General features: G+C 52.4%; 11 protein-coding genes across 11 annotated transcripts; 5 read left to right on the top strand and 6 right to left on the bottom strand.

Moving 5' to 3' along the window:
* Positions 1-306: 306 nt before the first annotated feature.
* Positions 307-3,516, bottom strand: QC762_403170 (uncharacterized protein). The gene is made up of 2 exons (XM_062889762.1): positions 2,809-3,516; positions 307-2,736 (listed from the first exon to the last, which is right to left on the bottom strand). The coding sequence occupies exons 1-2, from the start codon at positions 2,850-2,852 to the stop codon at positions 930-932; spliced, it is 1,851 nt and encodes a 616-aa protein (XP_062743490.1). The 5' UTR covers positions 2,853-3,516; the 3' UTR covers positions 307-929.
* Positions 3,517-5,501: 1,985 nt separating this feature from the next.
* On the top strand, positions 5,502-6,506 carry QC762_403175 (uncharacterized protein; the record flags this gene model as incomplete). The annotated part of the gene is made up of 1 exon (XM_062889763.1): positions 5,502-6,506. One exon carries the CDS (start codon positions 5,502-5,504, stop codon positions 6,504-6,506), a length of 1,005 nt encoding a protein of 334 aa, XP_062743489.1.
* Positions 6,507-6,978: 472 nt separating this feature from the next.
* Positions 6,979-7,482, top strand: QC762_403177 (uncharacterized protein; the record flags this gene model as incomplete). The annotated part of the gene is made up of 1 exon (XM_062889764.1): positions 6,979-7,482. The coding sequence occupies one exon, from the start codon at positions 6,979-6,981 to the stop codon at positions 7,480-7,482; it is 504 nt and encodes a 167-aa protein (XP_062743488.1).
* Positions 7,483-8,796: 1,314 nt separating this feature from the next.
* QC762_403179 (uncharacterized protein) lies at positions 8,797-9,866 on the top strand (the record flags this gene model as incomplete). Its single annotated transcript, XM_062889765.1, has 2 exons — positions 8,797-8,801; positions 8,888-9,866. The coding sequence occupies 2 exons, from the start codon at positions 8,797-8,799 to the stop codon at positions 9,864-9,866; spliced, it is 984 nt and encodes a 327-aa protein (XP_062743487.1).
* Positions 9,867-9,926: 60 nt separating this feature from the next.
* Positions 9,927-11,887, bottom strand: QC762_403180 (uncharacterized protein; the record flags this gene model as incomplete). Its single annotated transcript, XM_062889766.1, has 4 exons — positions 9,927-10,513; positions 10,577-10,781; positions 10,937-10,966; positions 11,278-11,887. 4 exons carry the CDS (start codon positions 11,885-11,887, stop codon positions 10,027-10,029), a joined length of 1,332 nt encoding a protein of 443 aa, XP_062743486.1. The 3' UTR covers positions 9,927-10,026.
* A 972-nt stretch (positions 11,888-12,859) lies between these two features.
* QC762_403190 (uncharacterized protein) lies at positions 12,860-14,494 on the bottom strand (the record flags this gene model as incomplete). Its single annotated transcript, XM_062889767.1, has 1 exon — positions 12,860-14,494. Exon 1 carries the CDS (start codon positions 14,303-14,305, stop codon positions 12,860-12,862), a length of 1,446 nt encoding a protein of 481 aa, XP_062743485.1. The 5' UTR covers positions 14,306-14,494.
* Positions 14,495-15,267: 773 nt separating this feature from the next.
* Positions 15,268-16,769, bottom strand: QC762_0066320 (uncharacterized protein). The gene is made up of 3 exons (XM_062883680.1): positions 15,851-16,769; positions 15,561-15,791; positions 15,268-15,501 (listed from the first exon to the last, which is right to left on the bottom strand). The coding sequence occupies exons 1-3, from the start codon at positions 16,169-16,171 to the stop codon at positions 15,457-15,459; spliced, it is 597 nt and encodes a 198-aa protein (XP_062743484.1). The 5' UTR covers positions 16,172-16,769; the 3' UTR covers positions 15,268-15,456.
* Positions 16,770-17,350: 581 nt separating this feature from the next.
* HPT1 (hypoxanthine-guanine phosphoribosyltransferase) lies at positions 17,351-18,650 on the top strand (the record flags this gene model as incomplete). The annotated part of the gene is made up of 3 exons (XM_062889768.1): positions 17,351-17,903; positions 17,998-18,423; positions 18,480-18,650. The coding sequence occupies exons 1-3, from the start codon at positions 17,871-17,873 to the stop codon at positions 18,648-18,650; spliced, it is 630 nt and encodes a 209-aa protein (XP_062743483.1). The 5' UTR covers positions 17,351-17,870.
* Positions 18,651-19,017: 367 nt separating this feature from the next.
* Positions 19,018-20,602, bottom strand: QC762_403210 (uncharacterized protein). The gene is made up of 2 exons (XM_062889769.1): positions 19,918-20,602; positions 19,018-19,704 (listed from the first exon to the last, which is right to left on the bottom strand). The coding sequence occupies exons 1-2, from the start codon at positions 20,400-20,402 to the stop codon at positions 19,233-19,235; spliced, it is 957 nt and encodes a 318-aa protein (XP_062743482.1). The 5' UTR covers positions 20,403-20,602; the 3' UTR covers positions 19,018-19,232.
* Positions 20,603-21,066: 464 nt separating this feature from the next.
* On the top strand, positions 21,067-23,140 carry QC762_403220 (uncharacterized protein; the record flags this gene model as incomplete). The annotated part of the gene is made up of 2 exons (XM_062889770.1): positions 21,067-22,840; positions 22,901-23,140. 2 exons carry the CDS (start codon positions 21,067-21,069, stop codon positions 23,032-23,034), a joined length of 1,908 nt encoding a protein of 635 aa, XP_062743481.1. The 3' UTR covers positions 23,035-23,140.
* A 297-nt stretch (positions 23,141-23,437) lies between these two features.
* QC762_403230 (uncharacterized protein) lies at positions 23,438-24,136 on the bottom strand. Its single transcript, XM_062889771.1, has 3 exons — positions 23,873-24,136; positions 23,742-23,810; positions 23,438-23,662 (listed from the first exon to the last, which is right to left on the bottom strand). Exons 1-3 carry the CDS (start codon positions 23,918-23,920, stop codon positions 23,501-23,503), a joined length of 279 nt encoding a protein of 92 aa, XP_062743480.1. The 5' UTR covers positions 23,921-24,136; the 3' UTR covers positions 23,438-23,500.
* Between the last annotated feature and the right edge of the window lie 1,097 nt (positions 24,137-25,233).

Raw genomic sequence — 25,233 nt, 5'->3', positions numbered from 1 at the left:
GCTCAACATCGGGGCATTTATATGATTAATTGCCTGTATGTGATATTTTGGGCAGGCGGGTAAGCAGACAGTGCATGATTAAGTCCAGACTTAAATAACCAACAGTCAACTTCTATGGGTGAGGGACATTCAGTCGAAAAGCCTTTGGCTGTACTGAGCTTTCTCTGGGAGGATGTCTTGTTGGGGTTTGGGTTAGGTTGGAAAGAATAGACGACTGTGTGTATTCTGCTCACAAAACTGGAGAGACTGCTATCCGGATGGGGGTTCGAACAGGTGGTTGATAGGTGTTCAAGGAAAAATTTGGATAATTATAATATTCTTAACATGCCTTGACCATGTCTCGGAAGGCTTTTGAACATTGTATCAAGTTCCCATGACATTAAATTAGTTCAATTTGTCTGCGCAACAAAATGCCCAAACGTGGCTGGTCCGGTAGAGGAAGGGGGTATCCGTGAAAATCTCAAGCAATACACATCTGTGAAAAAGAGAAAGAGAAAAACATAAACAACCGCTGGCTAGGCCAAACCCTCGTTCTCATCCTCTCATATTCCCCAGCCGACCTCCTATCCACAAGCCTGATGATCCAATCTCCGTGACTACCGCCGCAGTGTCAAATCCCCGCCCCAAACCCCTCCCGATGAAGAATGTGAAAAAGATCCAGCTCAGATGTCTTCCTATATTACAACCATTATATCTCAAAGATTGAAAGGCATGCGTCATCACCACCTCCCGCTTTGACCTGTCCTCCAAACCCTCTCTTCCGCCTCGACCTGTTTGACCAGCTCATTCAAGGCATCGAGACCCTCGCTTTCCCTTTCCTTGTCCCGCAGATTTTCCTTCCGCTCGACCTCCTTCTTCTTTTTCTTCTTTCCATTAGTTCTCTGGTCACCCTCATCCAAGATGTCTTGCAGGGAAAGCAGAGACATCTCCTAGACAGGCCTCATGCTAATCCCCTTTCCGCCCTCCCTCACCTCAAAAACCCCCGTGCCGCCCTCGCTGTCCCCAATGAACAAGAAGCCGCCATCGGCAGAAAAGCACATCTCCGTCACCTTGCTCAAATTCGCCAACTGGCTGAACCCAGCCATCATATCAACGTCCGCAGCAGTGGCATCCGGGTCCGGCCAGCACCACAGCTGCTTCCCCGTCATGGCATCCAGCACCGCCAAGCATCCTCTCGCTCCCGAGTCAACCCCCCTAGAGTCACAGTAGGCGATAAATCTGCAATCCGGGCTGACGCACGACATGGCATTGGGGATGCGGAAGGTCTTCGTGGATGACGCAGAAAAGTCCCATACAAGAACATACCGGAAGGGGACCGAGGCGGGGGCGAGGTTGTACCCGTTACCGCCTCTCGCGGCCGGGACGGGGATGGCACGGTAGGAGGCGGGGATCCAGATTGATACGGCGACTGAACCGTAGGTGGCGAGACCAGATGGGAGGGCGGTGTCCAGCTCGGCATGCTGCCATGGTGCCACGACCTTGTACGGTGTTGTCATTTCGGCGCCGTTATGGATCTCCCAGGCTATGAGGAGCGTCTCTCTCTCGGGAGGAGGGTGCCCTAGTCTGGGTGGCCGAGGCCCGGAGGCGGTGATCAGGAGTGGTCCAGTGGCGGAGAAGGCGAGTTCGGGATACTTTGGCAACACCGGGAGACCCGCCCTGGCGAGCTCAATCACGCGCGTCTTCTTGAATGGCTTCTTGGAGTATGTCGCTTCCCACAGCTCGATGGTGTCGTTGTCTCCTCTGTAGGTGACAAGGGGGCACCATCCGGCTTCCATAACGTTGGAGCGAACGGCGGCCCAACGGTCTGCCTTGTCCATGGACTGCAGCTTCTTCTTCTTGCCCCAGTCCCAAATCTCGAGCGAGTCACCGAAGCCGGTGGCAATGGCTATCATGTTGGAGGGCTCGGAAAGAATGGCATGGCTACGGACGAAATACTCGCGCGACCGAGGCTGGGCGGTGGTGTAGCAAGAGATTTTGATCTGGCTCTGGACCTCGCCTGAGCCGACAGACCACACCTTGATGATGTTGTTGCCATGTTTGCTGGCCAGGGTGGCAGACGTTGTTGAAATGTCAAAGAAGTAGACGGATGGATCCTTGGGGGCCTTTTCCTGGTGTGTGAAAGATTTCCAGGGTACAACAGTCACAGCCGTGGATTGTGATTCCTGCCGTGTCCGATATTCCTCGGGCACGGGAGGGACAGCCACGAAATGCGCATTGGTGTGTGGAGACGTTGGTGTTCCGTTCGTGGGCACTCGCTCGAGCCCACAACCCCTGGTGGAATCCGAGTATCTCGAAGTCTCGCCCGATGCGACTGAGCTGCTGTCAAAGGATCCCTGGGATGAGATGCGGCGTGCAGATTTGTTGGAGGGAAGCGCGGGCAGCGGCTGCTTCGGCGGTGGTGGACGGGCTGCGGGGTACAGGCTGAAACCGGCGGACGAGCCTCTCGAGGGCCTTCGGTCCGATGTATGCGAGTCTTTTCGGAAAAGTGACGACTTGCTCCTCGACACCGGACGGTGCAGCGGCAATGCGGCAGCGTGCCGCTGGCCAAGCTCATAATTCGGGACTCGGAAAAGGTCATCGGTGGGACTCCATTGCGACTCGGGAGTCGGTGGCAGCGGGTAGCCGCTCGAGGGGGGTCGTAGTCGGGGATCGTAGGCGTCATAGGACCGCCCGTCGAGCAATGGGGCCGAGTCACCATGCCGCGAGTCCGCTGTGCTTAATCGGTTCAACTTTTCTCTGTTCCCAGCCGTTAGCAACAATTTGGTGAACTGAGCGGTTCAACGGCGGTGTGGCGGGTGTCTAGCTTACGCCATCTCATCCAACCCTTCGGCAGGGTATGCATAGGGTTCCATCTTTGATCGATTGTAACGAGGTCGCGATCGTAAAGGAGATGATGTTCGTATCTGAAGGAGGAAAGCTGTGTGGGAAACGCAGGGCAGATCAAAGCCTCGGATGATCGCAAATCCGGCTACCAGGTCGGCGGGCCCTGGGTCTCAGAGAGCAATGGGAGCAATGGGAGCAATGAGGGTGGGAGTGAAGACGGAGGTGAAGCGAAAAAGAGGACGACAGGGTCGTATCGCAGGAGGTCAGAGAGGGGACAGTCGCTGGGGAAGGGTCATCTTGTATCATGGGGAAATGGGGATCCCTTCATGACCTGCAGGATGGATACCCCTGGGGGGGACAGCTCCCGGCTGCTCCCCCGAGGTCCCCCTCCCCTCATTCCCCACGAGCCAATGGTCGCGATAATGGAGCACTCCTCCACAAGCTGACAGGCCATCCCAGTGGGGGAGTGGGCCCAAACCGACAATAGCGTGATTCCCCACCGACCACGCCCACCTCTCTCCCGTCAAAGCTTTTTTTTGCTTTCTGTTTTATCAACCTTTCCTTTGTGAGCCTCTCAAGTCTCCCCGTCCACCGTGACACGCAGGGCTGCCACGTTTGTTTGATCCCCTACCGTCTCGTCCGTGCCTGGTTCCCATCTGGCTGCTCAAAGGACGCCCTCTTGGCACGAACATGGCCCCTTGTTTCCAACCTGCAGCCAACAGTGCCGCCGCTCGACTGCATCTATCCCGTCCGTCATCCGCGCGAAATGGGCAATCAATCCATACCCCGCTCAAGACTGAAAGCTGGTCCTTGCCTCGTCATATCTTAAAATGGATAAAATGACCCGGGGTTGTGGTTGATCTACCTAGTGGATGGATGGTATGCTACTACACCATGTAGCAGTCATGAGAGAGACGGCCCGATGGCCTTCCTCTTATGCATCGACACACCCTTTCGGAGCCAGCTCCGGTATCACGTCGGCGCACTCGGATACGGCTACAGATCTGGGAGATCGTCGTCTCTTGGATCAAACTGAGCAAACTAAAATGCCATAACGAAATACGAAGCGAAGAATCTGACACTGTCAACCGGCTAATAGCGCTTGTGGACTCGGCCGTGTGAAGCTAAACAAGCCTTCTCCACCACAAAATTCTTGGGAACTTTTAGTTACATTGCACTGTTCCAGCTCCAGACTGCTACACCTCTTGGCTGTACTTTCGGGCCATGCTTCGGGCCCAGCTTCGGTTGCTCGGCTGTGAAATCTGACCACTTGTGACTGGCACCGCACAGATGATTCGCCCGATGTTGCCCTTTATGGATGTTCTCCTCAGCTGGTCAAGATACCTATACCGCTCATTCATGATCAGGAGAAGGGAGAAGGCAGAAAACTATCTACAGAGTATATCTCGCGAAGTCGACATTGTTACACGCCTTGATCTAAATTGGGAAGGAGAAACAGTGGCGTTGAGAAAAGAAGAAAAGAAAGCTGCAGCACATCCAATCAACCTGGTCAACGGCCCGTGCCCAAGCTGTGTCTCAAACTCCCTGCAAGAGCAGAGAATTCAAGATCAGAATGTCTTGGTCCTAGAACCCCTATTTTTTGCATCCTAACAATGATATACATACTGTACATACGCCGCACCTCTGCAGCAAAATGATGCAATAATGCCATGCAGTACACCCCTCTGACAGGTGCTGATTTGTCTCGCCAAGCTGCCCTCGCGAATGCACGAAGATCCGGATGGACGCGAGCGGACCGTGCTTGTCACTTTGCCTTTCCCGTTGTAGCCGAGCAGATCATTTTGCTTCTTTTCTATCCACTAGGGATGGGCGTACCTCATGCTCACGTAGCATTCATATGTTGATAGAATAGTCTTGCAGGCTTGTGAGGGATGGTCGCAATACTCAGAGTTATTAATCAGTGCTCTTTCATACGTGAGACAAGTTGAACCCTGTGTCTCACCTAGTAGGCCTGCTGCCGTGAGGGGGCAGAAAAGGAAAGACTACAACAAATTTAAGGCCTGAAGAGATAGCCAATACCCCTTTTAACATGCTTGAGATGCCTTTCCGCATAAGCAAAATATCTTGAAGATTGTCAAGAGATATTCAAAGCTGCGTAACTTCATGACGTGTGGATTAAGGTGTCATAAACTCAGTTGTAGCAGCTTCTGAAACGATTACGGCTTCTCTCACCAGTATTACGACTCAATGACTTTCAAACATGACAGTTCTTTCTACACACATATATTGACTGGATGGAACGTCACTGACCCATAACATTACAGTAACTTGATTGGCAACGATTCATCGACTGGTTAAGCACGCCATTATTCAAAGATGTGGATGCCACAATAGCGTTTGTCTCCAGACAAACAGAGTTAACGAGTTGCAAAGTGACTTATTGTGATTCATTCAACTCATGTCATATAATCTTGGACTGTTATTATCTACCTCGGAGCTCTACAAAAAGGCCTGCCTGGGGCAGTATGTTCGACCTTTCAGTATCTACCTGGCTCTCACGGGATTCCCTACTTCGCAATTGAATAACCATCATGCACAGATTTTCCAAAACATACCCAGTGTCGAATGAAACATCATAGCCTGCAGTCCCTTATGCCCTATGCGGGGGAAAGAGCAAATTGTTTTGTGCGTATCTGTGCTTGCTCTGGCAGATTCAAATGTTTGACTCACTGCTCCAAGTAGGTAAGGTAGTCGATGGAGCACCAGCTATCGGCCATTTGCACTGCGACTTTTTCACCTTACTGTCACCGTCCCGCTGGCAAGAGATCCGCTTCTTTTTCCCCGTACAGCACATACTATTACCACCCCCGTACCCTCAAATCCCCGCAAAAGTCGCAGACATGCCCTCCTCGGCAGAACAACCCCCCTCCAAGAAGAGGAAGTTGAGCCCCGAGCTTGAGAACCACGACCCAACAACCACAACAAAAGCGACTACAGCCGCACCTTCAACGACCGACAAACTCCAAGACACAACACCGCCCGACGATACAAATCTCGTTCACGGCCCAAACAATGAACAAAGCGACACTCAAAGCCGACGAGAAGCGTTTGAGTGTCTAATCGACTTCTACAACGAAGGCGACCTCCACGACGACGACAAAGACAACACCCGCAGAACTTACTCCCTCCCCCCACCACCAGGTTCCGCCCCGACAGAGGAACTGCTGTGGGAAGCCTTCCTGGCAAAAGTGGAGGAGGCCGACGACCAGCTTATCGAGCACATCCGCTGCCACCGTGAGCAGCGTATTCAGATGACTGTCTTGGAGGAGCAGAGACAGAGGGACCAGAGACGAATGGGGGAGTTGGCGGTGAGAAATGGAGAGTTGATCACGCAGTTAAGGGAGCAGGGTGATCGGGATGGGAAAAGGATTGAGGAGCTGGAGGAAGGGATTAGGGAGGAGAAGAAGGAAAGGGAGGGGGATTGGAAGTGGATTAAGGAGTTGGAGGGGCAGTATATGAGGGATCGGAGACGGATAGGGGAGTTGGAGGCCGAGGTTAGGGAGTTGAGGGCGAGGGGGAGAAAGAGGGGGAAGTTGAGGGTTTTTTTGCCGAGGGTTGGATCTGGGGGGACGGTGGAGATTGAACCGGAGGAGGGGGGGGTGGTGGTTGTTGATAAGGGGGTGGTGGAGGTTTTGAGGAGGGCTTTTGGGATGGATAAGTAGGATGGGGAGGGGGGTTCGAGGGGGCAGCTACCTAGTGAGGTGTACCTTAGTTTCTACGTCAAGAAGGCGGAGGGAAGGGAACTGCGTTGGCTATATATTTAGTGGATTTATCTGTGTAATCTGAGGAAAACCTTTGCTTTGGCTTTGTGTTGCTTCCTGCTATTTCTGTCATCTAAAGACTTTCTCTTATCGCGAGATTCACTCTGTCGTGGGCGACTAGCACCACCCACTGATTTCTCACTACAACTATTCTTCCCCTTGGCTCGGCTTTCAATTCTTCAGTTCACCACCATCACGCTTCCCGCTGGTACAAGCTAAAAATTATCAGTCTTTCTCTTATAACTCGAGATCATATCGGTAAGTGGCCAACTCATTCCCGTCAAAAAAGAGAACCGAGTTGTGTGACCAACCAACATGCCAACCTTTGTTACCAGCAGAAGTCAAGCCATCCTACCTCAACTTATTTTCCCACATGTCTCGAAAGCAAGACGGCAGCATGCCCCGCTACGACAGAATGCCCAATCGCAACCCCAACCCATTCGGAAAATTCGAGCTTAAAGCTCGAATTTACAGCTCTTTCAACTGCAATACCGGCCACACCTCCTACTACCTACAGCCGATCCTCTCTGATCCTATTGGCACCGAGACCGAGGTTATGATCCTCAAAGATATCGAAGAGCACCTGATTGGGGGGCGGCTGAAAGTGCCCGGATCCTCCACGATCATTCCAGACCGCACCATAGTTACGTTTTCTGGAGCCGACATCGTGGCGATTGGAAAGGCCCTAGATGTGGACTTCGCTCCGGACACAAGAAAAGGCTTTGTGCGCTCAAAATCTCCTGACAAGTATTCAACCAGGGATAGCGCCCGTGGTGGAATTGACAGCCCCTCTGTCACACCAAGAGAGGTCCCGTCGAGCAGCTCTGTCATGGCGGACTGGAGACGGTTTGTTGGGACAGTTCGAGCCGTGGCCTGAACAGAGGGAGTTTCGGGATTTTGACAAACGGAGAAGGCCGCCCAGTGGATGGGAGTTAGGGTGTTGATTGGTAGAGCGCGGAGATAATCTTCCACAGGCGGATATACGGTGGTTCTTTATGGTTGTGTTCCTTCAGAAAGGCGTCTGACATTTGTTGATAATTTCACAAGAGCTAATGGGAACTCTTTGACACCTACCCAACTACATGCTTTGATTTCCATACCTCATGGATGCCCGCAACTGCAGTTTCTCGACGCTATTTTGCTATTTACATTCCTTCGTTGCCTCAATCTCTTCTTTGACTATCTTCACACCTTGTGTAAGTAACTGGTATTTCTCCACCACATGTCTAAGCTCTCCCCTAATTGCCTTCTTCCCGACTTAGATTCCACATCCACCGTTCACTTCAACCTCACAACCGACTCTTCAGGCACATCTTCCAAAGGCCGAATATTCCATCGGGAATCTACTACTAGTGTCATCTCGTTTTGCCATTCCCTCGCTTTCATCAAGTTTCTGCTCCAACGACATCTTCTTCTCTCGATTTGCCCTGCATATACAAAACCTTACCCTCAATCTTCCTCAGTGCATTGGAGCGTCTGCACAGTCTCCCCGACAACCTACATTCCAGTCCAAACTCCAAACCTCGACAGAATTCTTCAAACCTCGCCTTTCATCCAACCGACCCAGCATGAATGCCATCCGCCTTATCTCCAGCCTCTTTTTGGGACCTTCTGCGCCCTCTCGGAAATCGGTGGACCACGAAGATATAAAAACTCCGCACCCGGGTTGCGATCGGCTACGACTGGGAGGAGCAAGAGGAGGGAGTACTTCCATCTCATGCCCATCAACTCCGGCCCTGAAATCACTAATACTGAGCCCTCCTGGATCTTCCGAAAAGGCGACATCAGGGCTTGGGAGATGATGTGGATGGGTGGTTCCGGGTCAGGTACATCGTCTTTGAGATGCAATGGGATAATGAGGTTGATGCTGGCCTATAATGATCGTTTGGTTGCCGTGTTGTGAGCTCAGGTGCGATGTTATGCTGTGACCTCCGGCTGGATGACTATTATTCGCTGCTGAATGGTGGATGTTGTGTGCCATTTTTGCATTTTTAAATACCATTGAGTGTTTGATGTCACCGTGAAACGATGTTAAAGAAACAATCCCAAGAGCCAGCCAGTAGTTGGTGATCATGGACTTGAAACATGCATGTGGAAAGAGTAAGGTACCTACCTATCTATGCACGTTCCCTTAATCAAGCAACAAACGCTGTATGCAAAGTTTCAAGTATACCGATCTAGATCAATCACAATGACGTAGCTCTCTCTGACCATATGCTATACCTATCCAAGACAAAAACGCAGGCACTGATTTTTCACTCAAAGCTCAACACTCCATTCAGGAAAACTTTCCCATTCCCACTCATCAACCTACCATTGGCACCAGGCGTCATGGTAACTTCCAACCGCAAATCTACACCAGCGGTACGATCACCACCGCCATACCCACCAGTCCCCCAAACATTCCCCTCCTCAAGCCCCTTCTCTTGCGCCCCCCTCACAACGGCGTTGAACCGCATCCGCATTCTTGAAGCACAAGTCAATTCCAACAACACAATCATCGACGCTCTCAAAGCCCAGAATCGCCAAAACCAGCAGTACATCAACTGCCTAGAAAAGCGGCTTGCAGATTTGCCAGATGACCTGGGGAAAAGCAGTTCGTCATCATCACCACACGAGTCTTTCTTCACCATTGCCTTGCCATCCTCAGAGTTATCCATCTGCATTCCGCCCGACGATGGCGACATTGTGGTTGTGTCGAAATCCGCGGTGGAAGTCATGGCCAAAACCTTTGGTCTTCGAAGCGGGACAAGCAACGGCATGAATGCCCCCATGTGTGGTGGTGATAGCACCTCCGAAGCCAACGATAGCTCCCAACTTAGTAATGCCACCTCCCAAACCAATACCATGCCCCGAACCGATGCTGCCTCCTCGCCCCCATCTTCCGCAGGGTTGCCAACACCTGCCTCATCGTATTCAAACGGGGTGCGAACCCCTGCATCATCATCAGACTGGGAAGCAGCTTTCTTCCCCACACCCACGCCCGCATTATCAAACACAGCAGAATCTGGAGAAGCAACAACACCACCGGCCCTGAGTGAACACTGTTGTGAATGTGGCCAGTACATTCAGCATGTCTTTGTACGGCAACCATCAGCATACCGCCTTTGCGCAGAGTGCGAGATGGGAAGGTCGACGGTGGACGAGTTCCCGCTGGTAGGAGTCCCAGCCCAAGCGGATGAGGCAGGACCGTGCTCTAGTTCTTATAAGAGTGAACACCTTCCTGTTTCCTGGGGCGAGTCGGCGATTCGTAGATACTGAGGCTTCAGTTCACTGTCTCCGTGTCCGGTTGGGCGGAGAGTGTTGGTGTGTATAATGTAATCAGCATGATGAATAATATACTTTGATTTCATCACCTATTTACACAGTTCCGGTGGCGCTTGCCGTATTTCATTTCCAGATGGATAGGCCCCTCACGTCGTCATGGTTCATCAGACCCAGGACACCCTCCTGCCTGCAGCGGTTTCCTAGCATAGATGACATGAAAAGTAAAATACGCATGCACCTTTGGATCCATCAACGCCTTCCTCACATTGACCAACACCATCTCGATCTGCAGCGGCGTCCACCCCAACGCCGCCATCGGCCTCTGGCTTACACCCCTCAGCCCGTCCATCATCGCCGTCCTCAAAAACAGCCCGCAAAGTCGTAACCTCTTGTCCTTGGGCCACATCCCTATGGGCGCTTTGTGTTTGGATTTCTTGATGTCTTCGAAGCCAGCCGCTTCGAGCTCATCGGGTAGTTTGTGGACGGCGTGCATGTGCGAGCCCAGGGCTGCGAGCCCGGCGGCCATGTATTTTAGAAAATCCCGTAGGGCGTAGGGGGTCGTGGGGGTGAGGGTGTCGTCGTCGGAGAGGGGGGTGATGTCTAGGTCTTGGATTTCGATGTAGCCTCCTGGTTTGAGGTGGCTAGCAGGGGTGGGTTAGATGCAGATAGATGGTGGAAGGTGGGAGGGGGGGATCCAAGCTTACCGCATCACCCGCGAAAGCAGCGCTTTTGTATCCGTCACGGAGTGCATCACATTTCGGATATGGATAAAGTCGTACTTGTCGTCCGGGTCGACCCATTCTTCGTCAAAGTCGTCGACGAAGAAGTGGACGTTCTCGGGGACGTAGTTTGGCTGGATGGGGGAGAGGTCGATGCCGGTGACTGTGGTGTTTGGGTATTTGTCGCCGACTAGAGAAAGTCAGTTGTCAGCAGTGTTTTCGGAAGTGATTGATGCGGTTGCCCTTGTCATGTGAGTATGCTTCTGCAGTGTGCACTCATCGACGACTACCGTTCCTGCAAGTTTCCGCACCGATGAATCAAAGGAAACTTTTTGAGCCACTTACCTTCTATTGCCCATATGCCCGTTCCGGTACCTGCCGTAACACACAGCTTGGTCAGCTTCGAGATTTTCTTTTTTTTTTCTTTTTCGTGAAACATGACTGGTCGCAACGACGGACAGGAAAGATTGGTTGCTTGACTGCCCACAGCGGGCATCATGAATGGACGACATGAATCTGGAGCCGGCTGGCCACGAATTGTCTGATTTTGCTTCCTTGTTGAAGCAACCGCTGACTTCCTAGAGCATAACTCTCCCCTTTGCATCCCTCTAGCCTGCCTGCCTTTGCCATTTCGACCGAGGTCATGCCGTACATGAATTGATTCCCGAAACGTAAAAAAAACTCACCCAGATCCAACACCTCGGCCCCCTCCTCCAACCTCTCCTTAACCGGCGCATAGAAAAACTCGCCCTGCATCAACAACAAACTCATCGAGTGCTTCATATCATCCCGGTTCTGCTCAATCTCATCATTCGGAAAAGCGTACTTCCCGCTCTTGTACGCGTGATATCTCAACCCCCCCTCATACACATGAGCCTTGATCGAGCTCGTCATCGAAGCCGGGTAGCTATCCGAATTGACGCTGTCGATATCCTCTATCGCCAGGTTGGCGGCCGAGTCAGTCGGGCTTTCATTGAGGCTGCCTCGTGGGCTGATTTGGGATGATGGGGCTGAGTCGTTTGATGTTGTCGTCGTCGTCGTCGCCGCCCTCGCTTTTCCTTTTTCCAATGTCGCTGCTGCTAGTAGCGAGAATCCTGTTGTTGAGTCGGTGCAAACCGCCGCCAGCAGCTCGTCTTCATCTTGCGAGAGGAGTGTTTCGATTGTCATTTTTGATGATGTGGAGGGCCTGAAGGGAGGGGGGCTTCGGTTTGGCTGTACTGGTGATAATGGTTTTGTTTTTGTCTTTGGCGTTGTTGGTGACATGGCGACGTCGGGTTTGGGTATGGCACCCGTCATGCTGGTGGTGACAGATGATGCGTGTGTGGTGGGGGAAGCCAACTCGCGAGTGTGAGAGAGGGGGATGAAGTCAGGGGATAGGCTAGATCGAAATACTCGGTAAGGGACGGACCCGAGAGAGTGGTAAGCTGGAAAAAAAAACCTAGAAAATCAGATGGCCGGGGTAGGGGTAGGGGGGGGCGGTTCCTCTTTCTTTTACCAGACCTCTGGTGCAATGTTGCAGCCGCGATGGGGTCAGGGTGTGAGCTGGTCCCAAAGCGGGAGTGGAGCGGTACATATTGGCCACCAGGGGGTCCTTGGCATGGCATTTAATAGCAGCCCAGGCTATGCACTTTTTCGGAAATGAATGGTGAGGTCAGTCGGAGGTGATGTCCCGGTGAAGATGGACCATTGCCTGCCCTGTGCCCTTGACAAAGCAGGCAGCAGGTCAAAAGGTCAGATGGCAACGGATGGCGGTGAGTTTCCCCCTCTGTCCCAGCAGTTTGGTTAAGTGTTTCTTGTCTTGGCAAGGGTAGTGCCGCTTGAAAAGAGTGGGGCAGCCCAGCCCGAGATGGACCCAGGTCCACATGCTCGGCTCCCGGCTGCGGGAGTCCCGGCGCACCATCCCTGTGTGTGCTGGACCCGGGCGCCTGGAGCGATGCATATCATCATCGAGGACAGTCGAGGACAGAACGGCGGGAAACGGGGAAAGCTAGCGATTTATTTCTATCCCACAGCAGTCAACAGCAAACTCGATGTGAGGGAAAATGCTCAATGGGGCAGCCAATGTCGAGTGGGGTTGGCCCAATGGGGGCAGGCAATGATCATCGCCAATCTCATATTTCCGCGTTATCTCCATGGACAAAGCATAGATCTCGTGCAACCCAAGCGCTCCAATCTCGGACGATACATAATTAGACCCTCTTCACAGATGCCGATTCCAATTCACACCATGATGTATCTGCCTGAAGTGAAGTGGCCATCTATGATCACTCAACTCAGCCTCCCCTTGAACCTCTTCTTCAGCCTTTCCTCCGTAATCCTAAAGATGTCCGGAAACCACTTTTTCAGCTCCTCCTCCTCCGTCCCTCTCATCATCTTCACCAAAGCATCCGCACACATCCAGCACAGCACCATCCCATGTCCCTGAAAGCTGGTGCTCACCCATAGCCCTTTCTGGTTCGGAACCTCCCCTACAAACGGAAACCCATCCGGGCTGAACCCCATAATCCCAGTCCACTCCTGTCTTATCCGACCCTCAGCATCATCATCCCCCCAATCCCTCCCAAAATACCTCGCTGTCGTCTCTCTCAAATACTCACTTATCCCCTGATTCAACCCCGAATCATCACTCACCCCAAACTCCCTCAACCCCTCCTCCGCCTCCCCCCTCACCAACCCCCCTCCCATGATGACATCCCCTTCCAGCTCACTCCCCTCCGGCCTCGTAATCATGTACTCATACCCCCCCTCATAAATAAAACTATAAGTCGTGTCCAAACACACCTTCTTCGCCATCTTACTCCCAGGTCTGTGCGCCGTGATCTGCCCCCTCAACGGCACAACCACCCCCTGAAACACCTCCGGCATCACCCCCGCAGTATACCCATTCGTAGCCATCACCACCCTCCCCGCCCTCACCTCCCCCCTCCCCGTCTTCACCACCCATCCGCCCCCTTCCCCATCCCTCTTTACCTCGCTAACCCCCGTCTCGGCCTGAACATTCAACCCCTTCCCCTCCATTGACCTCAACAACCCCATAACAAACTTATATGCCGACAACCCCCCGGCCGCATACCTCACTCCCCCTCTCACCTCCTCTCTTTTCCCCTCATAATCATAATCATGAACAAAGTAGTCCCTTTCCAGCTCCTCCTTCCCTAGCAAAATATACCGTCCCACTGGATCATCCCCAGGGAAAACCTCCTTCATTTTGTGCACCGCTTCTTTTGCCTCGTCCCATTGCGCCGCGTCGTAGATGACGTCTGTTGTATCCCCTTCAAACAGATCACATTGGATATTGTTGGTCTTGGCGAATGAATGCACTGCCTTGATGTTGTTGTGCTCTAACCTCGCGATTTTGATCGCTTGGTCTAGACCGAGGGAGGAGATGTGGGAGAGGAAGGTGCGGTAGGAGGCTGCTTTGGTGTGTCCTCCGTTTCGGCCTGTGGCGCCGGAGCAGAGGGTGCGGGCTTCGAGGAGGAGGATATTTGGTGGGGAGGTTGTTGTTGTTGTATTATGGGATTGGAGAAGGTTGTAAGCTATTGCTGCGCCTGAGATGCCTGAGCCGATGATTACTGTGTCGCATCGAGACGGGAGATCTGGGGTTGAGCGGTGGGTGGGTGATAGGGTGAGGGGAGGTGGGGTTAGGGTGTGCCAGTAGGAGGTGGTTGGGTTGGGGACTGGGAGGGAGACGGGGAGGGAGGCTCTTTCGTCCATGGTGAAATGAGAAAAGACTGTGATGCGGAAGGAATACGAAGGGGGTGTTGAGGATAATGTTGAAGAGAGATTGTTTGTGAGATGTGTAAAGTTGGAGAGTGGAGGGGAGCTTGGTCATGGTAGGTGGGGTAACGTAGGGTGAGGTAACAGAGGTGGGGGTACGACGGTACATCTACATGGTGAGATACGTTCGCATTTAAAGGTTTCATGCGTTTACCATATGCATTACTTTCTAAGGATGCATGTTGGAGCAGCCTCAGTTGCGGAGCTATGAATTCTTCCTGATAACTTACCAAAAATCATAAGAGAGGTGCCGACTAATACTGATAACGCAACCAACATAGTACATGAAACATGAGCAGAAGCATACCACAATGTGACATGTCACTAGGTAAAAAGGCCTCTTACCATAGCAGAATGCCTGTCTGTCCAGTCAGTCAGGGGCGTTTTCATTTTCTCCGACAGCATGTGAAGATTGCAGAGGCATTTTCAACATTGTCGAGAGGAGTGTTCGTTATTCTTCGATGCCTGCAAAACTGCGGGGGATATTGTTTTAAAGGATCAAGAGATATGCTTATTATTTTAAGGACTCGGCGGAAAATAAGGATACCTCTGGAAACGGTAGAGAGTTGTGCTCATGATGTTTAACCCTTTATGGATAGCAGGATACCTACTAGGAAGACCGAGAGGCATATTTGATATTCTCGATGCTTTGGAAGATAGTAGCAATGCGCTATAAGGTGATAGTCAAGAGGTATTGTTTACTATCATTAGGGCCTAAAAAGATAGCTGGTAGATATGTTATATAACGTTGATGCTGGGGTTAAAATTGCTAAATACTTGGATTATAACATTCAATGCTAGGATTGTGACATTCAGTGCTTGAACTTTGACATTCAAGGCTGGGATTGCGACATTTAATGCTGGTATCATATCCATTTAGTATCCATACAATGCTTGGATGGTGTTTGAGAAATGCTAGGATTATAGGTACCTTAACTACTTAGTGTTACCTTCTTCGCTACAGTGAAGTTTCTGCTGGGCATCTGGGGGTTCTCATAATTCCATCCAAACGCGCTCCTAATTCCATATAAATGCACCGCCGCAGCGGAGAGGACAATCAAAATATGGAATATCTGATGCGATGCCACCTAGAAATCAAATACTCCGGGCTTCCATCTTTCCGGGAAACGGGTCTAGAAACACGTGATGGTGAGTAACTCGTCGGCTCGCCTGTTACACAGGGGCAACCTACGATGTAGAACACAACGCCGATCAGGACGATATCTTCCTCGACGTAGTAGTGTCTCAACCCAGCCTGCTTATCAAGTTGGTGATATGGGAAGATGACAGCAGCGTGAGTTATCGGAGTAAGGGCTGAGAAACCAGTCACTACGAAGCTCATGGTTCTCAAAATCCGATATCTCGGTGACTGAAGATACGGATTCACCACGATGAATCCTGTGGCAACCGATAAACCGGCAATCTGTTGTGGGCCAGGGTAATCAGCCTCAGCCCTCCGATGCGTGAAGAAGGAACTCATACCATTGACCCATAGACCGTCTGCAGCCTTGCCTCACAATAATACCCCAGATAAATACCCGACACAAACGACCCCAGAATCTGGACAAGAATGGCGAGGTAGTCTATACGTACCATAGATCGTGGTAAGAACGCGAGTGGCAGAGCAAAGTGGGGTACAGAGAAGAGATTGTGAAGCAAATGATTGAACTTGACGGAATGAGTGACGGGGCGGTGGGCGCTGAAAATGAAGGAGTCGGTGTACCAGTCTGGTACCTCTACGTTGGTGAGAAATTGCCTTGATGTTGCGTCGGTTGTGGCTGCCGGTGTTGGTGGAGCCGCCATTGTTAATGGGGGTTACGACTGAGTCTGTCGTGAGTTGTTTGATGGTGTTGCCGTGTTGGGGCCAAGGAGAGTGGCACTCAGGATGATATTCAGAAGTTGTGAGGCGTAGGAAGGCAACTCGAGGGATAGATTTAGCTGTAGAGAAACGGCGTGCAATAATGCACTGTTATCTACTAACCCCTCTGGACTTTAAACATGACTTCAGATCAAAATGTGCTTTGAAATCTACACATCGTCATGGCCCTCTCATCCGCTTATGATCTTCTGCCACTGACCCATGTTGGCGACATCAAGCTTTCTCGACTGACATGGAAGGAGAGCTCGTACTCATGTATTGTAACGCTGCTGTATGCATCAGTACACTTTACGGGATGGGACTATTCCTTCCTACTCGTCTCGAACAACGTCTTTGGCATATCTCAAGTTCTTCCCTCATTGACATAACCGTGCTTTTCTGGTTCGTTGAGACTCTGGTCAAAGGATACTGGACTGGTGCTATCGAGCTGAGTTTTATGCTGCTTTTCCTTGTGGAAAAGAAGTCGTCGGGAAACGAGTTGGCTGTTCTGTCCGACGCGGAAAACGGTAGAGTGAAAAGATGTTACCATCACCATCATATGTTAAGACTGAAACAGAGGTCATCGGCGAACTCCGCTTACCCACTCAGCTGCCGCTGAAACGCCGGAGCTCTATATCGACGGTCTACGGATTATATTTTTGTGGTCTCTAACCTGTTGGGGAAATGCAGCACGATGTCAAACGCACCCAATTTTTGCTGCAATTTGCATCGATGAACATAGCGATTTGATTTCCAGAACTTTGCCTTTCATTTTCAGCCGACACGCGCATGCTCCAGGACCAGAAATTATATAGAAAAAAGGCAGGAAAATGGGCCCTTTTCCATTAATGGGAGCCGCTGGGTTAAACAAAGGGTTAGGGTTTGTAACCACCACCACTGTCATCATCAAACACCACCACCACCCCCTCACCACTACACCTTCACCGCCGTAATATCAAGACTCTCACTCAAACCTTCAAAAATCTAACTCAGCATCGGTTTCTAGGAACGACTGGCACTGTCTTACAGTCATACAAGCTGCACGCAAATTTACCTGCGGTTTGTATTGTGGGGAGAAACGGGTAAAATCTGCAACGTTGAACCTAATGAGGTTAGAAGGCCGTGAAAGTATAATCTGGAGGCCGTAAATATAGAGGTCCCGCTGAAACCCACCTGCCGCTTCCCGTTAGCGCATTCGGTAACATCGTCATCTGGGGACCCCTGGCCTGGGCTCAAGCAACCGCGAAAAAAAAGCGCGCGGGATGGCGGACGGGGGAAAGCCGTTTTGGACGACTGCGGGGTTCCAGAATTTTTTTTGGAACAATCCCATTCCCTGGTGGGGTGGGGTTCAACTGATTTTCAGATCCAAACTTTTTTTCTTGCATGCTTTCTGAATGATAATTTCTTACTTTCTCCCTCTCCCTTCTTTTGAACACTTTGAATATTACCCCCCTCGTGTGAATTCCCACGTCCCGAAAGAGAGAAGAGCATTCGCTTATCGGGTATCATCGCAGCGTCGTAAATAACCCCGCCTGAAACCGCGACTTATAAAATCCCCCCCCCACCATTGCCTTCCAAGTATCCGACGAGGACCCTCATCAACGGTCAAACACCGACACAAAAAACCCAAGAAAACCAGTCAAGATGGTCGAGAAGCTCTACGTCACGTACAACGATGTTAGTCTACCCGTTCTTTTACCCGCCCACCTACCTTGTGTTCCCAGTCCACCACACTACCCCACACCATCACTAACATGCCCTCCCCCAAAAGGTACACAAACTCTGCCAAGAGTCCGCCATCCCCATCCTCTCCGAGTTCAAGCCCGACCTCATGATCGCCATCGGCGGAGGCGGCTACGTCCCCGCCCGCATCCTCCGCTCCTTCCTCAAGCAGCCCGGCAGCCCAAACATCCCGATCCAGGCCATCGGTCTGTCCCTGTACGAGCAGCTCCCCAACGCGGCCGACCAGGTTGTCGAGCAGGTCGGCCACAAGGTCACGCGCACCCAGTGGCTCGACCTCACGGCGCTGGGCTCCATGAAGAACCTGGTCGGGAAGCGCATCTTGATCGTGGACGAGGTGGACGACACGAGGACCACGCTCGAGTACGCCGTCAAGGAGCTCCAGAAGGATGTCGAGGAGGTGAGGGCCAAGCTTGGTGTGGATGAGAAGACTGAGTTTGGAATTTTTGTGCTTCATGTAAGGTTTCCCTTTGACTGAGAAGGTGAAGTGAATGGTGACTGACAGAAAAATAGAACAAGGACAAGCAAAAGCGCGGCACCCTCCCCGAGGATATCACCAACGGCCGCTACTGGGCCGCGAGGACGGTCGGCGACGAGTGGATCTGCTACCCCTGGGAGGCCATTGACATTGACGAGCACGATGCCAATGCTGCTGCTGCCTTGGCCAAGAAGTCTCAGGCCTAAATACGGGGATGATAGCAACCTAACAACAAAAAAAAAAAAGAGAGAAAAATACCCAAAAAACAGAAGTAGCATTGTGTTCCCGTGATGATACCTACGGAGTAACGGAAGAATGGGGAAAGCCAGCGGGAGTTTTCTGAGCATTACTTGGAGATTTTGACAGAAGGGGACATGGCGTCTGGGGATGATTACACGGGGACGGAGAGGTCATAGATGGGGTGTTGATCCTATGACATGGGTTCGAGGAGTTGGAGGACAGCAGCCAGTTCAGGGAAAGCCTTGGATATATATAAACATACTTGCGACATCAGCCTCCCATGGATATACATAGCAACCCGCCTCAAGAATCACGATGAACTGAGGCCACAAAACTGAAAGACGCGCAACCCGCGTCAATATAAAAATTACCCATACCTCCCACCGTAACTTGGCCATGAGATCTACAACAGTTCGCAACTTCCATGGGTATTCAACAAACAAAAACCACCGCCACCACCAACAAAGGGACTCTCTAGAAGGGTTGACAAAAGGAGGAAAAAACAGTTCCTGATATCGTACAGCATCATCACACGTCTACCCACAATCTTAACCCCCCAAAGTCCCTTCCCTAGCATGCTTCTCCTTCAACTTCTTCTCCTGCTTCATAAACTCCCTAATCCCCACTGGCACGTTCTTGTACAGCTCCTCATCCCAAAGATCTCTAGTTGTTTTCCCATCCGCATCCCAATTCGCGACCGAGCCACCGCCATCATCCTCCATAGTAGTACTAGTAGTATTTGTGCTCTCTATACTGTCCTGCGTAACCCCCACCTGTTCTCCCACTTCTGTCGCAGCCTCCATCCTCGCTTCCGCAAGTTTGGACTTTGCAGCCCAATCCTCCATCTCGTCACGAAACCGATCCCAGACGCAGTTTACACACCCGCTCATGCAGCAATTGTCTGGTTCTTCTGGTTTTGGGGGCACGAGGACACCGTTGATGAGGCGGGATTCGGATTGTATGCGGGCGAGGCGTTCGGCGCGCTCGGCGGGGCCGGCGAGGGAGGAGCCAAAGATTACTCTTGCGCGTTGGGAGTTCTGTTCGGAGGCCGTGTTAGAAGGGAGTTCTTCTTTCGAGGAGGAGGTTGGCGGTTGGTCGGAGGGGAGGAGGATAGCGGGGTTGGGGCCGGATTTGGGGGTTGGAGGAATTGTGGTGGATGATGAAGAGGAAGAAAGTGGTGATTCTTGGGCAGAAGAAACAGCAGAAGAAGAATGGGGGGAGGAATCAACGGACTTGGTTCCGGTGCTTCGTGGCTTGCGGGTGCGCTTCAACGGCTTCTTTTCCTCGGCGATGGGGGCCTCGACTGGCTTTTCTTCCTCGACGGCGGCGGCCTTGGGGGAGGGCTTTGGCTTCTCCTCCTTGGGGGGAGCGGGGGCGGGTTTGGTGGAGGGTTTCTCCTCGGCGGCGGGGGCTTGCTTCTCGGTCGGCTGCTCCTTTTCGGCGGGGGGCTTTTCGGCCGGGGCGGGGGCGGGATCGGGCATGGACTTGGGGTTGGATTGGGAGGTGACGGGGGGCTCTTCGGGCTTGACCTTGGGGAAGGGACCGGAGGGGGTGCGGAGGACGGATTCGTAAAAGGGGCCGATCGGGTGAGCTTGCTCCTTGGAGGGCTCAATGGGGGTCACGGGGGTGGAAGCGAATGCGCGGCGGGTGGGCTGGTTGCTCAGGGCCCGGCTCATAGCGCGCGCGGCGGGCTGCGCAGTGAAGATGGATCTCCGCATTTTTTGGGGGGAGTTTGAAGTGTGGGTGCGAGTTTAGAGTTTGGGGAAGGCTGCAGGAAGCAGAGGAAAAGAAGCGTTGGCGGTTGGGAGAGGCACCCGGGGACTTTGGGGGGGAAAACGGTTACTTATCGGACGAGATTTCAATTGTGGTCGAGGCAGGGGTCCATTGCGCTGCGGGACACCGGATTTCAAGAATTTGTGCCGAGGACATGCCGCTAACGTCATGGAAAGCACGGATCACCTGTCAAGAGCAAATCATCCACCTTGACGATTCCACGTGTCGGATCACGTGTAGTCTGAGAGGTTCAACATCAGTGTTTACATTGCCATGGCGGCCATTGCGATATGGTAACTGAAGAGAGCGTCAATTGACCTGAGGCATACAGCACTTCATATTCTCTCAGTAGCCTCTATATTGTTAGAACCACTAGGCCTTTTCAGCACATCTTCAACCCGTGATACAGTAGCTGTACATTTAGTCCATCAGACAGCCTTTTGGCCTGGTCTTGGCAATTTTCCAGCACAACAGCGCAAAGCAACATCCCGACCACATCAACCCAGCGCGTAAGCTCAACACAGCAGATTTGACGCGTCCGCAACTGTCTTCTCGCGCCAAACCTGTATGCGACCATGATTAGATAGACAACATCTGAATTACGCCACCATGGAAACTTCAGCGCCCAAGAGAAGGAGAACCTCACCTCGAACCGCTGTTCAGATACAGCCCGAGTCGCAAGTATCACCAAATGCGCCTCTGTCCGCCAAGACCCCCGATAGCACCGGGGGCTTAACACGAGCGCTTAGAAAGCAGCTCGACCTACGGTCCGCGAAACGGGATGCAGCATCAGCAGAGGAGAGGGGTCAGAACACCGGAGCCAACGTAGGCGAGGAGGATAAAGGCCTCCGTTCACCAGCAAGACGACCGAAAGCGAAAAGCGCACTTCCAAGACCCGTACCACGACCACTCCCACCCCCGGCACCCGAGGAGGCTGCCGAAGCAATCAACCCCTTTGCTCGCCGAGGTCTCCGGCGATCACCACCCCTCGGCGTGCTCCCCGAGGTTGTAGTTCCCGAACCAGAGCTCCCGCCAACCCCCGAACGACCCGATCCCGTAGTCAGCACGCCTCCATCAGGGATACACAACACCCCATCTAGAAGACCAAAACGAAGCAAGGCCCTAGCGGAGAGAATCAAGAGCTCATCCCCCCTCAAACAGCCCCCCCTTCGACCAGCAGAACCAGGTCAGCTCGACGATCCCACCCACCAACCGCCCCCATCCCCCGGCAAAAAGGGCCAGCAAAGCCCCCCTCCAGCACCCCCCGAACCCACAACCGCAGAACTACGAGGCCTAAGACCCATCGACCCCGACGCAGACAAGAAGAACCTCCTCAACTCCCTCCACGCAGAACTCGCCTCTCTAGAAAAAGACCTCTCCCTCGCCGCAGCAGAAAACGAGCGCCTAAGGCAAAGTCGTCTTGCCAAAAAGGATGCCTCCCCACCACCAAACCCAGAAGAGATCCTCTCCCTCCTCCGGCGGCACGCCCTCCCCCCAGAGAAAGAACCCCTCCCCACACCAGCAGATGACTGGCTCGCCTCGGCGCTCAACCCTATCTCCTTCCTCCCGTTCAGCAAGCCTCTTTCTTCTTCTCCTCCCGAACCGGCACCGGATAACCTGGACAAACCGATCATATCCCACCACCCTCTCCCCATGTCAGCAGCTGAATCCCTCCCTTTTCTCCGGGCGTTCACACCATTAAGTTTTACGTCTCAAATATTCCCTTTGCCGCGGGAAGAAGAAGGGGAGCCGCTGGTGCAGCAGCATTTTATCACTGTTGCTTCGGCTAAGCCTTGTAGGGGGTTGTTCACGGCGAGGATTGAGATGAGTGTTAATACCAGGACTTTGGGGGTGACGGCGATTGCGGTGCCGAGGATGGATCCGGCTGGGGCCGAGGGGGAGTTGGGGCCGTTTGTGAGGAGGATTGTTAACGGGCCGGGGGATGGCGGGGTGGCGAGTAGTGGGTTGGAGAACAATATTAGTGTGTTGACTTGGGCTATGGGGGAGTGGGTGAGGGTGGGGGTGGAGAGGGCCAAGGTTTGGAGGGTTTTGGAACGGGAGGTGGGGGATAAGAGGCGGTTGGGGGGGATGGTGAGGAAGTTGAGGGAGAGGAAGAAGAGAAATAGGGTGAGGAAGAGGGGGGGCGAGGAGGATGAGGATGAGGAGGAGGGGGAGGGGGAGGAGGAAGAGGAGAGGTATGATACTGGGGAGCTGCTTCCGTATATGGGGAAGACGTGCTTGGATCTCGAGGTTCCGGTGTTGAATGGAAAGGGGGAGGGGGAGGGGGAGGTGTCGGGGTTGAGGGTGATGTGGAAGATTGAGTTCGACTGGACGGGGGAGGCGAGGAGTGATATTGGGGTTTTGGTGGGGATGCCGGGAAAGTGTGAGTTCTCTTTTTTTCTTCTCCTGCGAATGTCGACTAGTGACTGACAAAAAATCACAGGGCGTAAACACGACGAAAGGGGGCAATTGTCTGGGATACCGAGGCTGTTTGACGAGCTTGTACAGGGAGGTGAAGATCCTCTTATCGCTGTACGGACGGTGGTGTCTCTGCTTGCTGGGGAGCAGACATCATGAGAGCAGGAGACAGCACCAGAGCTGTGTTGGTCCCAGAAACACACATGTATTTATCAGCATCTTGTAGCATGAAATGATAGCTCGTGACATGCCTTATCTGCGACGCACCTTCCGCTCTAACAGCTGCTCCCACGGTATAAGTACTAGCGCCCCGCACCTTCCCCCACCGAACAAGACTCCCAACCCGGCTCTCGCCATATGGCGTAGCAGTATTGGGAGTCGCGGCGCCGACCTAGGTAAGGCCCTACAATGTAGGTATCAAGGGGCGTTCGTTCGAGTCTTTGTCAAAGTAAAACCTTTCGGGGTTTTTCGTAACCAAGCCCGGGAGGGAGGCTTGGTGAGCTTTTTGCCTTCTTGGATCTCACAATACTTTTGGTATTATCATCTTTTTCATTTTCCTATCTCTTCCCATCCCCCCCTCCCCCCCCCCAAACACCCGTATCCTTTTATCTGTAGTCGCCACGTTTTAATCAACATCCACCCCCCTAACCCTCAAATCCGCCTTGGCCAGCTTAATCTCCTCCATCAACTCGGCGTACGCCTCGGGCGTGTCCTTAAAGGTGAGCATGCCCCATCCCAGCCGGAAGAGCAGCCAGGCGCCAAACGTGACGAGGGACCAGAAGGGGAGCTTGTTATTTACTTTGTTAACCCACCACCACCACCACCCACCGCACATTATAACCCAAAAAAGGGATGGGGGGACTCACCACAGGGATAATCTCGTCCTGAACAACAGCTGGTAAGGGGATCAAGCCCAAGTAGAGGGAGAGGTAGAGCTATTCCACCACACAATTTATCAGCAATCGTTTATGGGACTGGCAAGGTCGTGGGAGCGTACCGAAGTCACCAACAAGGCGAGGGAGATGGTCTGCTGGGCGCGCGTCATTGTTTTCGTTTTGAAAGGAAAGTTGTTGCTTGATGGTTGGTGGAAACTCGTAAGATAAATGAGGGTAGAAAATGAAAATCTGGAATTAGAGAGGAACTGTTAGTTGATTGGAATTGGGAGGATTGATTGGAACGGGGAGACATGCCAAAATGAGCGCGCGGGTTGGGGTGGTGGTGATTGTCTGTCGTCGTTGAATTGCAAAGGGACACTTTGGAGGCTGGTGGTCCGTCCGGCGCGCAAGCAGTTGCACACCGTGGCGCGTCAGGGATGATACAAGGGTGCACCGACCAGGGGGTAATTATTGTGGGGCCGGGTTTAGAACTCGGGGAAGGGGGAAAGTGTGGGGGTTAGGGTTATGTGTCATGCTCTTCTTCTCTACGGCCGTTGAATAAACGGTACTCCAGAGAAGAGCAATAGAATAGAGGGAGCATGATGTGAATATTAAATGCTTGAAGACGGGGAAGGACATCTAGCTTGTACTCCATCCTGTATTTTTGCTACCAAAACTACCTCGTATCTTCAGCACCCTAAGCGGTATCACTTCAAGCATCTTCTCGGGTGTTGGCAGTCCCATCGTCCCGTTGATCTCGTCACTGCCGTCATTGCCTCCAAATCCCTCAAATTGTCCCCCCTCCCCCCCGCCCTTGACCCTCTCTTCGCCTCTCGCCTCTCACTAAAATGTTGAGAAATCTTTCCGGTTCAAGAACCAAACCAGTAGGCCGCCAACAGCAGCCCCTATCGCAACCCCGACCATGTCTTTGGGTTCCATCATGTTTTCAGCTAGGGATGATTGTCGTCCTGGTGATAGGTCTCGTGTTCTGGCGGTAAGCCTCGTCTCGTGTGGGGTCTCAATGGCCGTTGTCAAATTTGCAAAACTACTGAAAAGAAAAAAAAGGAAGAAAAAAAAGAAAAAGGCAAAAAATCTCAAATCATCGCAACCCGCCTCTGCCCAAACCCAAACCCAACCCCCCCCCATCGGCACCGCCATCCCATGTCACGAGCAAAGCCACGAGCTGATTTCAAGAAACAAGATTTCACAAAGCTTTTCGACAATGTTGAAAATGCCTCGTTGCCCTCCTGTCCTACCCTACCCTACCCTACGTACACGTCACATCAGATAAGGCACGCCTCAGCCGCAAAGCTTACCCTCCCCATCCCCCTTCAAGCCGGTAGACAAGCCAGACAAACCAGCCCAGACAGAAGGTAATGATACACAATTAAATACACTCCCTACACACCGCCACCACCCAGTAGAAACAACCCCCAAGAAATGGTATCAAACATACTCGGCCCCAGAAAAAAAAGAGAGCCTT

This window comes from Podospora pseudocomata, chromosome 4 (genome assembly GCF_035222375.1).
Source record: "Podospora pseudocomata strain CBS 415.72m chromosome 4, whole genome shotgun sequence".
Taxonomy (NCBI): Eukaryota; Fungi; Ascomycota; class Sordariomycetes; order Sordariales; family Podosporaceae; genus Podospora; species Podospora pseudocomata.
Note: the sequence above shows the minus strand (reverse complement) of the source record. Positions and strands in the feature narration are given on the sequence as shown.

What these genes read in the sequence shown, in the direction of transcription:
- QC762_0066320 (XM_062883680.1), bottom strand. Translation starts at nt 16,171, where the DNA reads ATGGCGGCTCCACCAACACCGGCAGCCACAACCGACGCAACATCAAGG. An exon ending in AGACGGTCTATGGGTCAATG is followed by an intron (nt 15,792 to 15,850) that starts GTATGAGTTCCT and finishes GGCCCACAACAG; the next exon opens with ATTGCCGGTTTATCGGTTGC. An exon ending in TCGGCGTTGTGTTCTACATC is followed by an intron (nt 15,502 to 15,560) that starts GTAGGTTGCCCC and finishes ACGTGTTTCTAG; the next exon opens with ACCCGTTTCCCGGAAAGATG.
- QC762_403230 (XM_062889771.1), bottom strand. Translation starts at nt 23,920, where the DNA reads ATGACGCGCGCCCAGCAGACCATCTCCCTCGCCTTGTTGGTGACTTCG. An exon ending in TCGCCTTGTTGGTGACTTCG is followed by an intron (nt 23,811 to 23,872) that starts GTACGCTCCCAC and finishes GTGGTGGAATAG; the next exon opens with CTCTACCTCTCCCTCTACTT. An exon ending in AGGACGAGATTATCCCTGTG is followed by an intron (nt 23,663 to 23,741) that starts GTGAGTCCCCCC and finishes GTAAATAACAAG; the next exon opens with CTCCCCTTCTGGTCCCTCGT.
- QC762_403210 (XM_062889769.1), bottom strand. Translation starts at nt 20,402, where the DNA reads ATGCGGAGATCCATCTTCACTGCGCAGCCCGCCGCGCGCGCTATGAGC. An exon ending in CCACGAAGCACCGGAACCAA is followed by an intron (nt 19,705 to 19,917) that starts GTCCGTTGATTC and finishes CCAACGCGCAAG; the next exon opens with AGTAATCTTTGGCTCCTCCC.
- QC762_403170 (XM_062889762.1), bottom strand. Translation starts at nt 2,852, where the DNA reads ATGGAACCCTATGCATACCCTGCCGAAGGGTTGGATGAGATGGC. An exon ending in GAAGGGTTGGATGAGATGGC is followed by an intron (nt 2,737 to 2,808) that starts GTAAGCTAGACA and finishes GGCTGGGAACAG; the next exon opens with AGAAAAGTTGAACCGATTAA.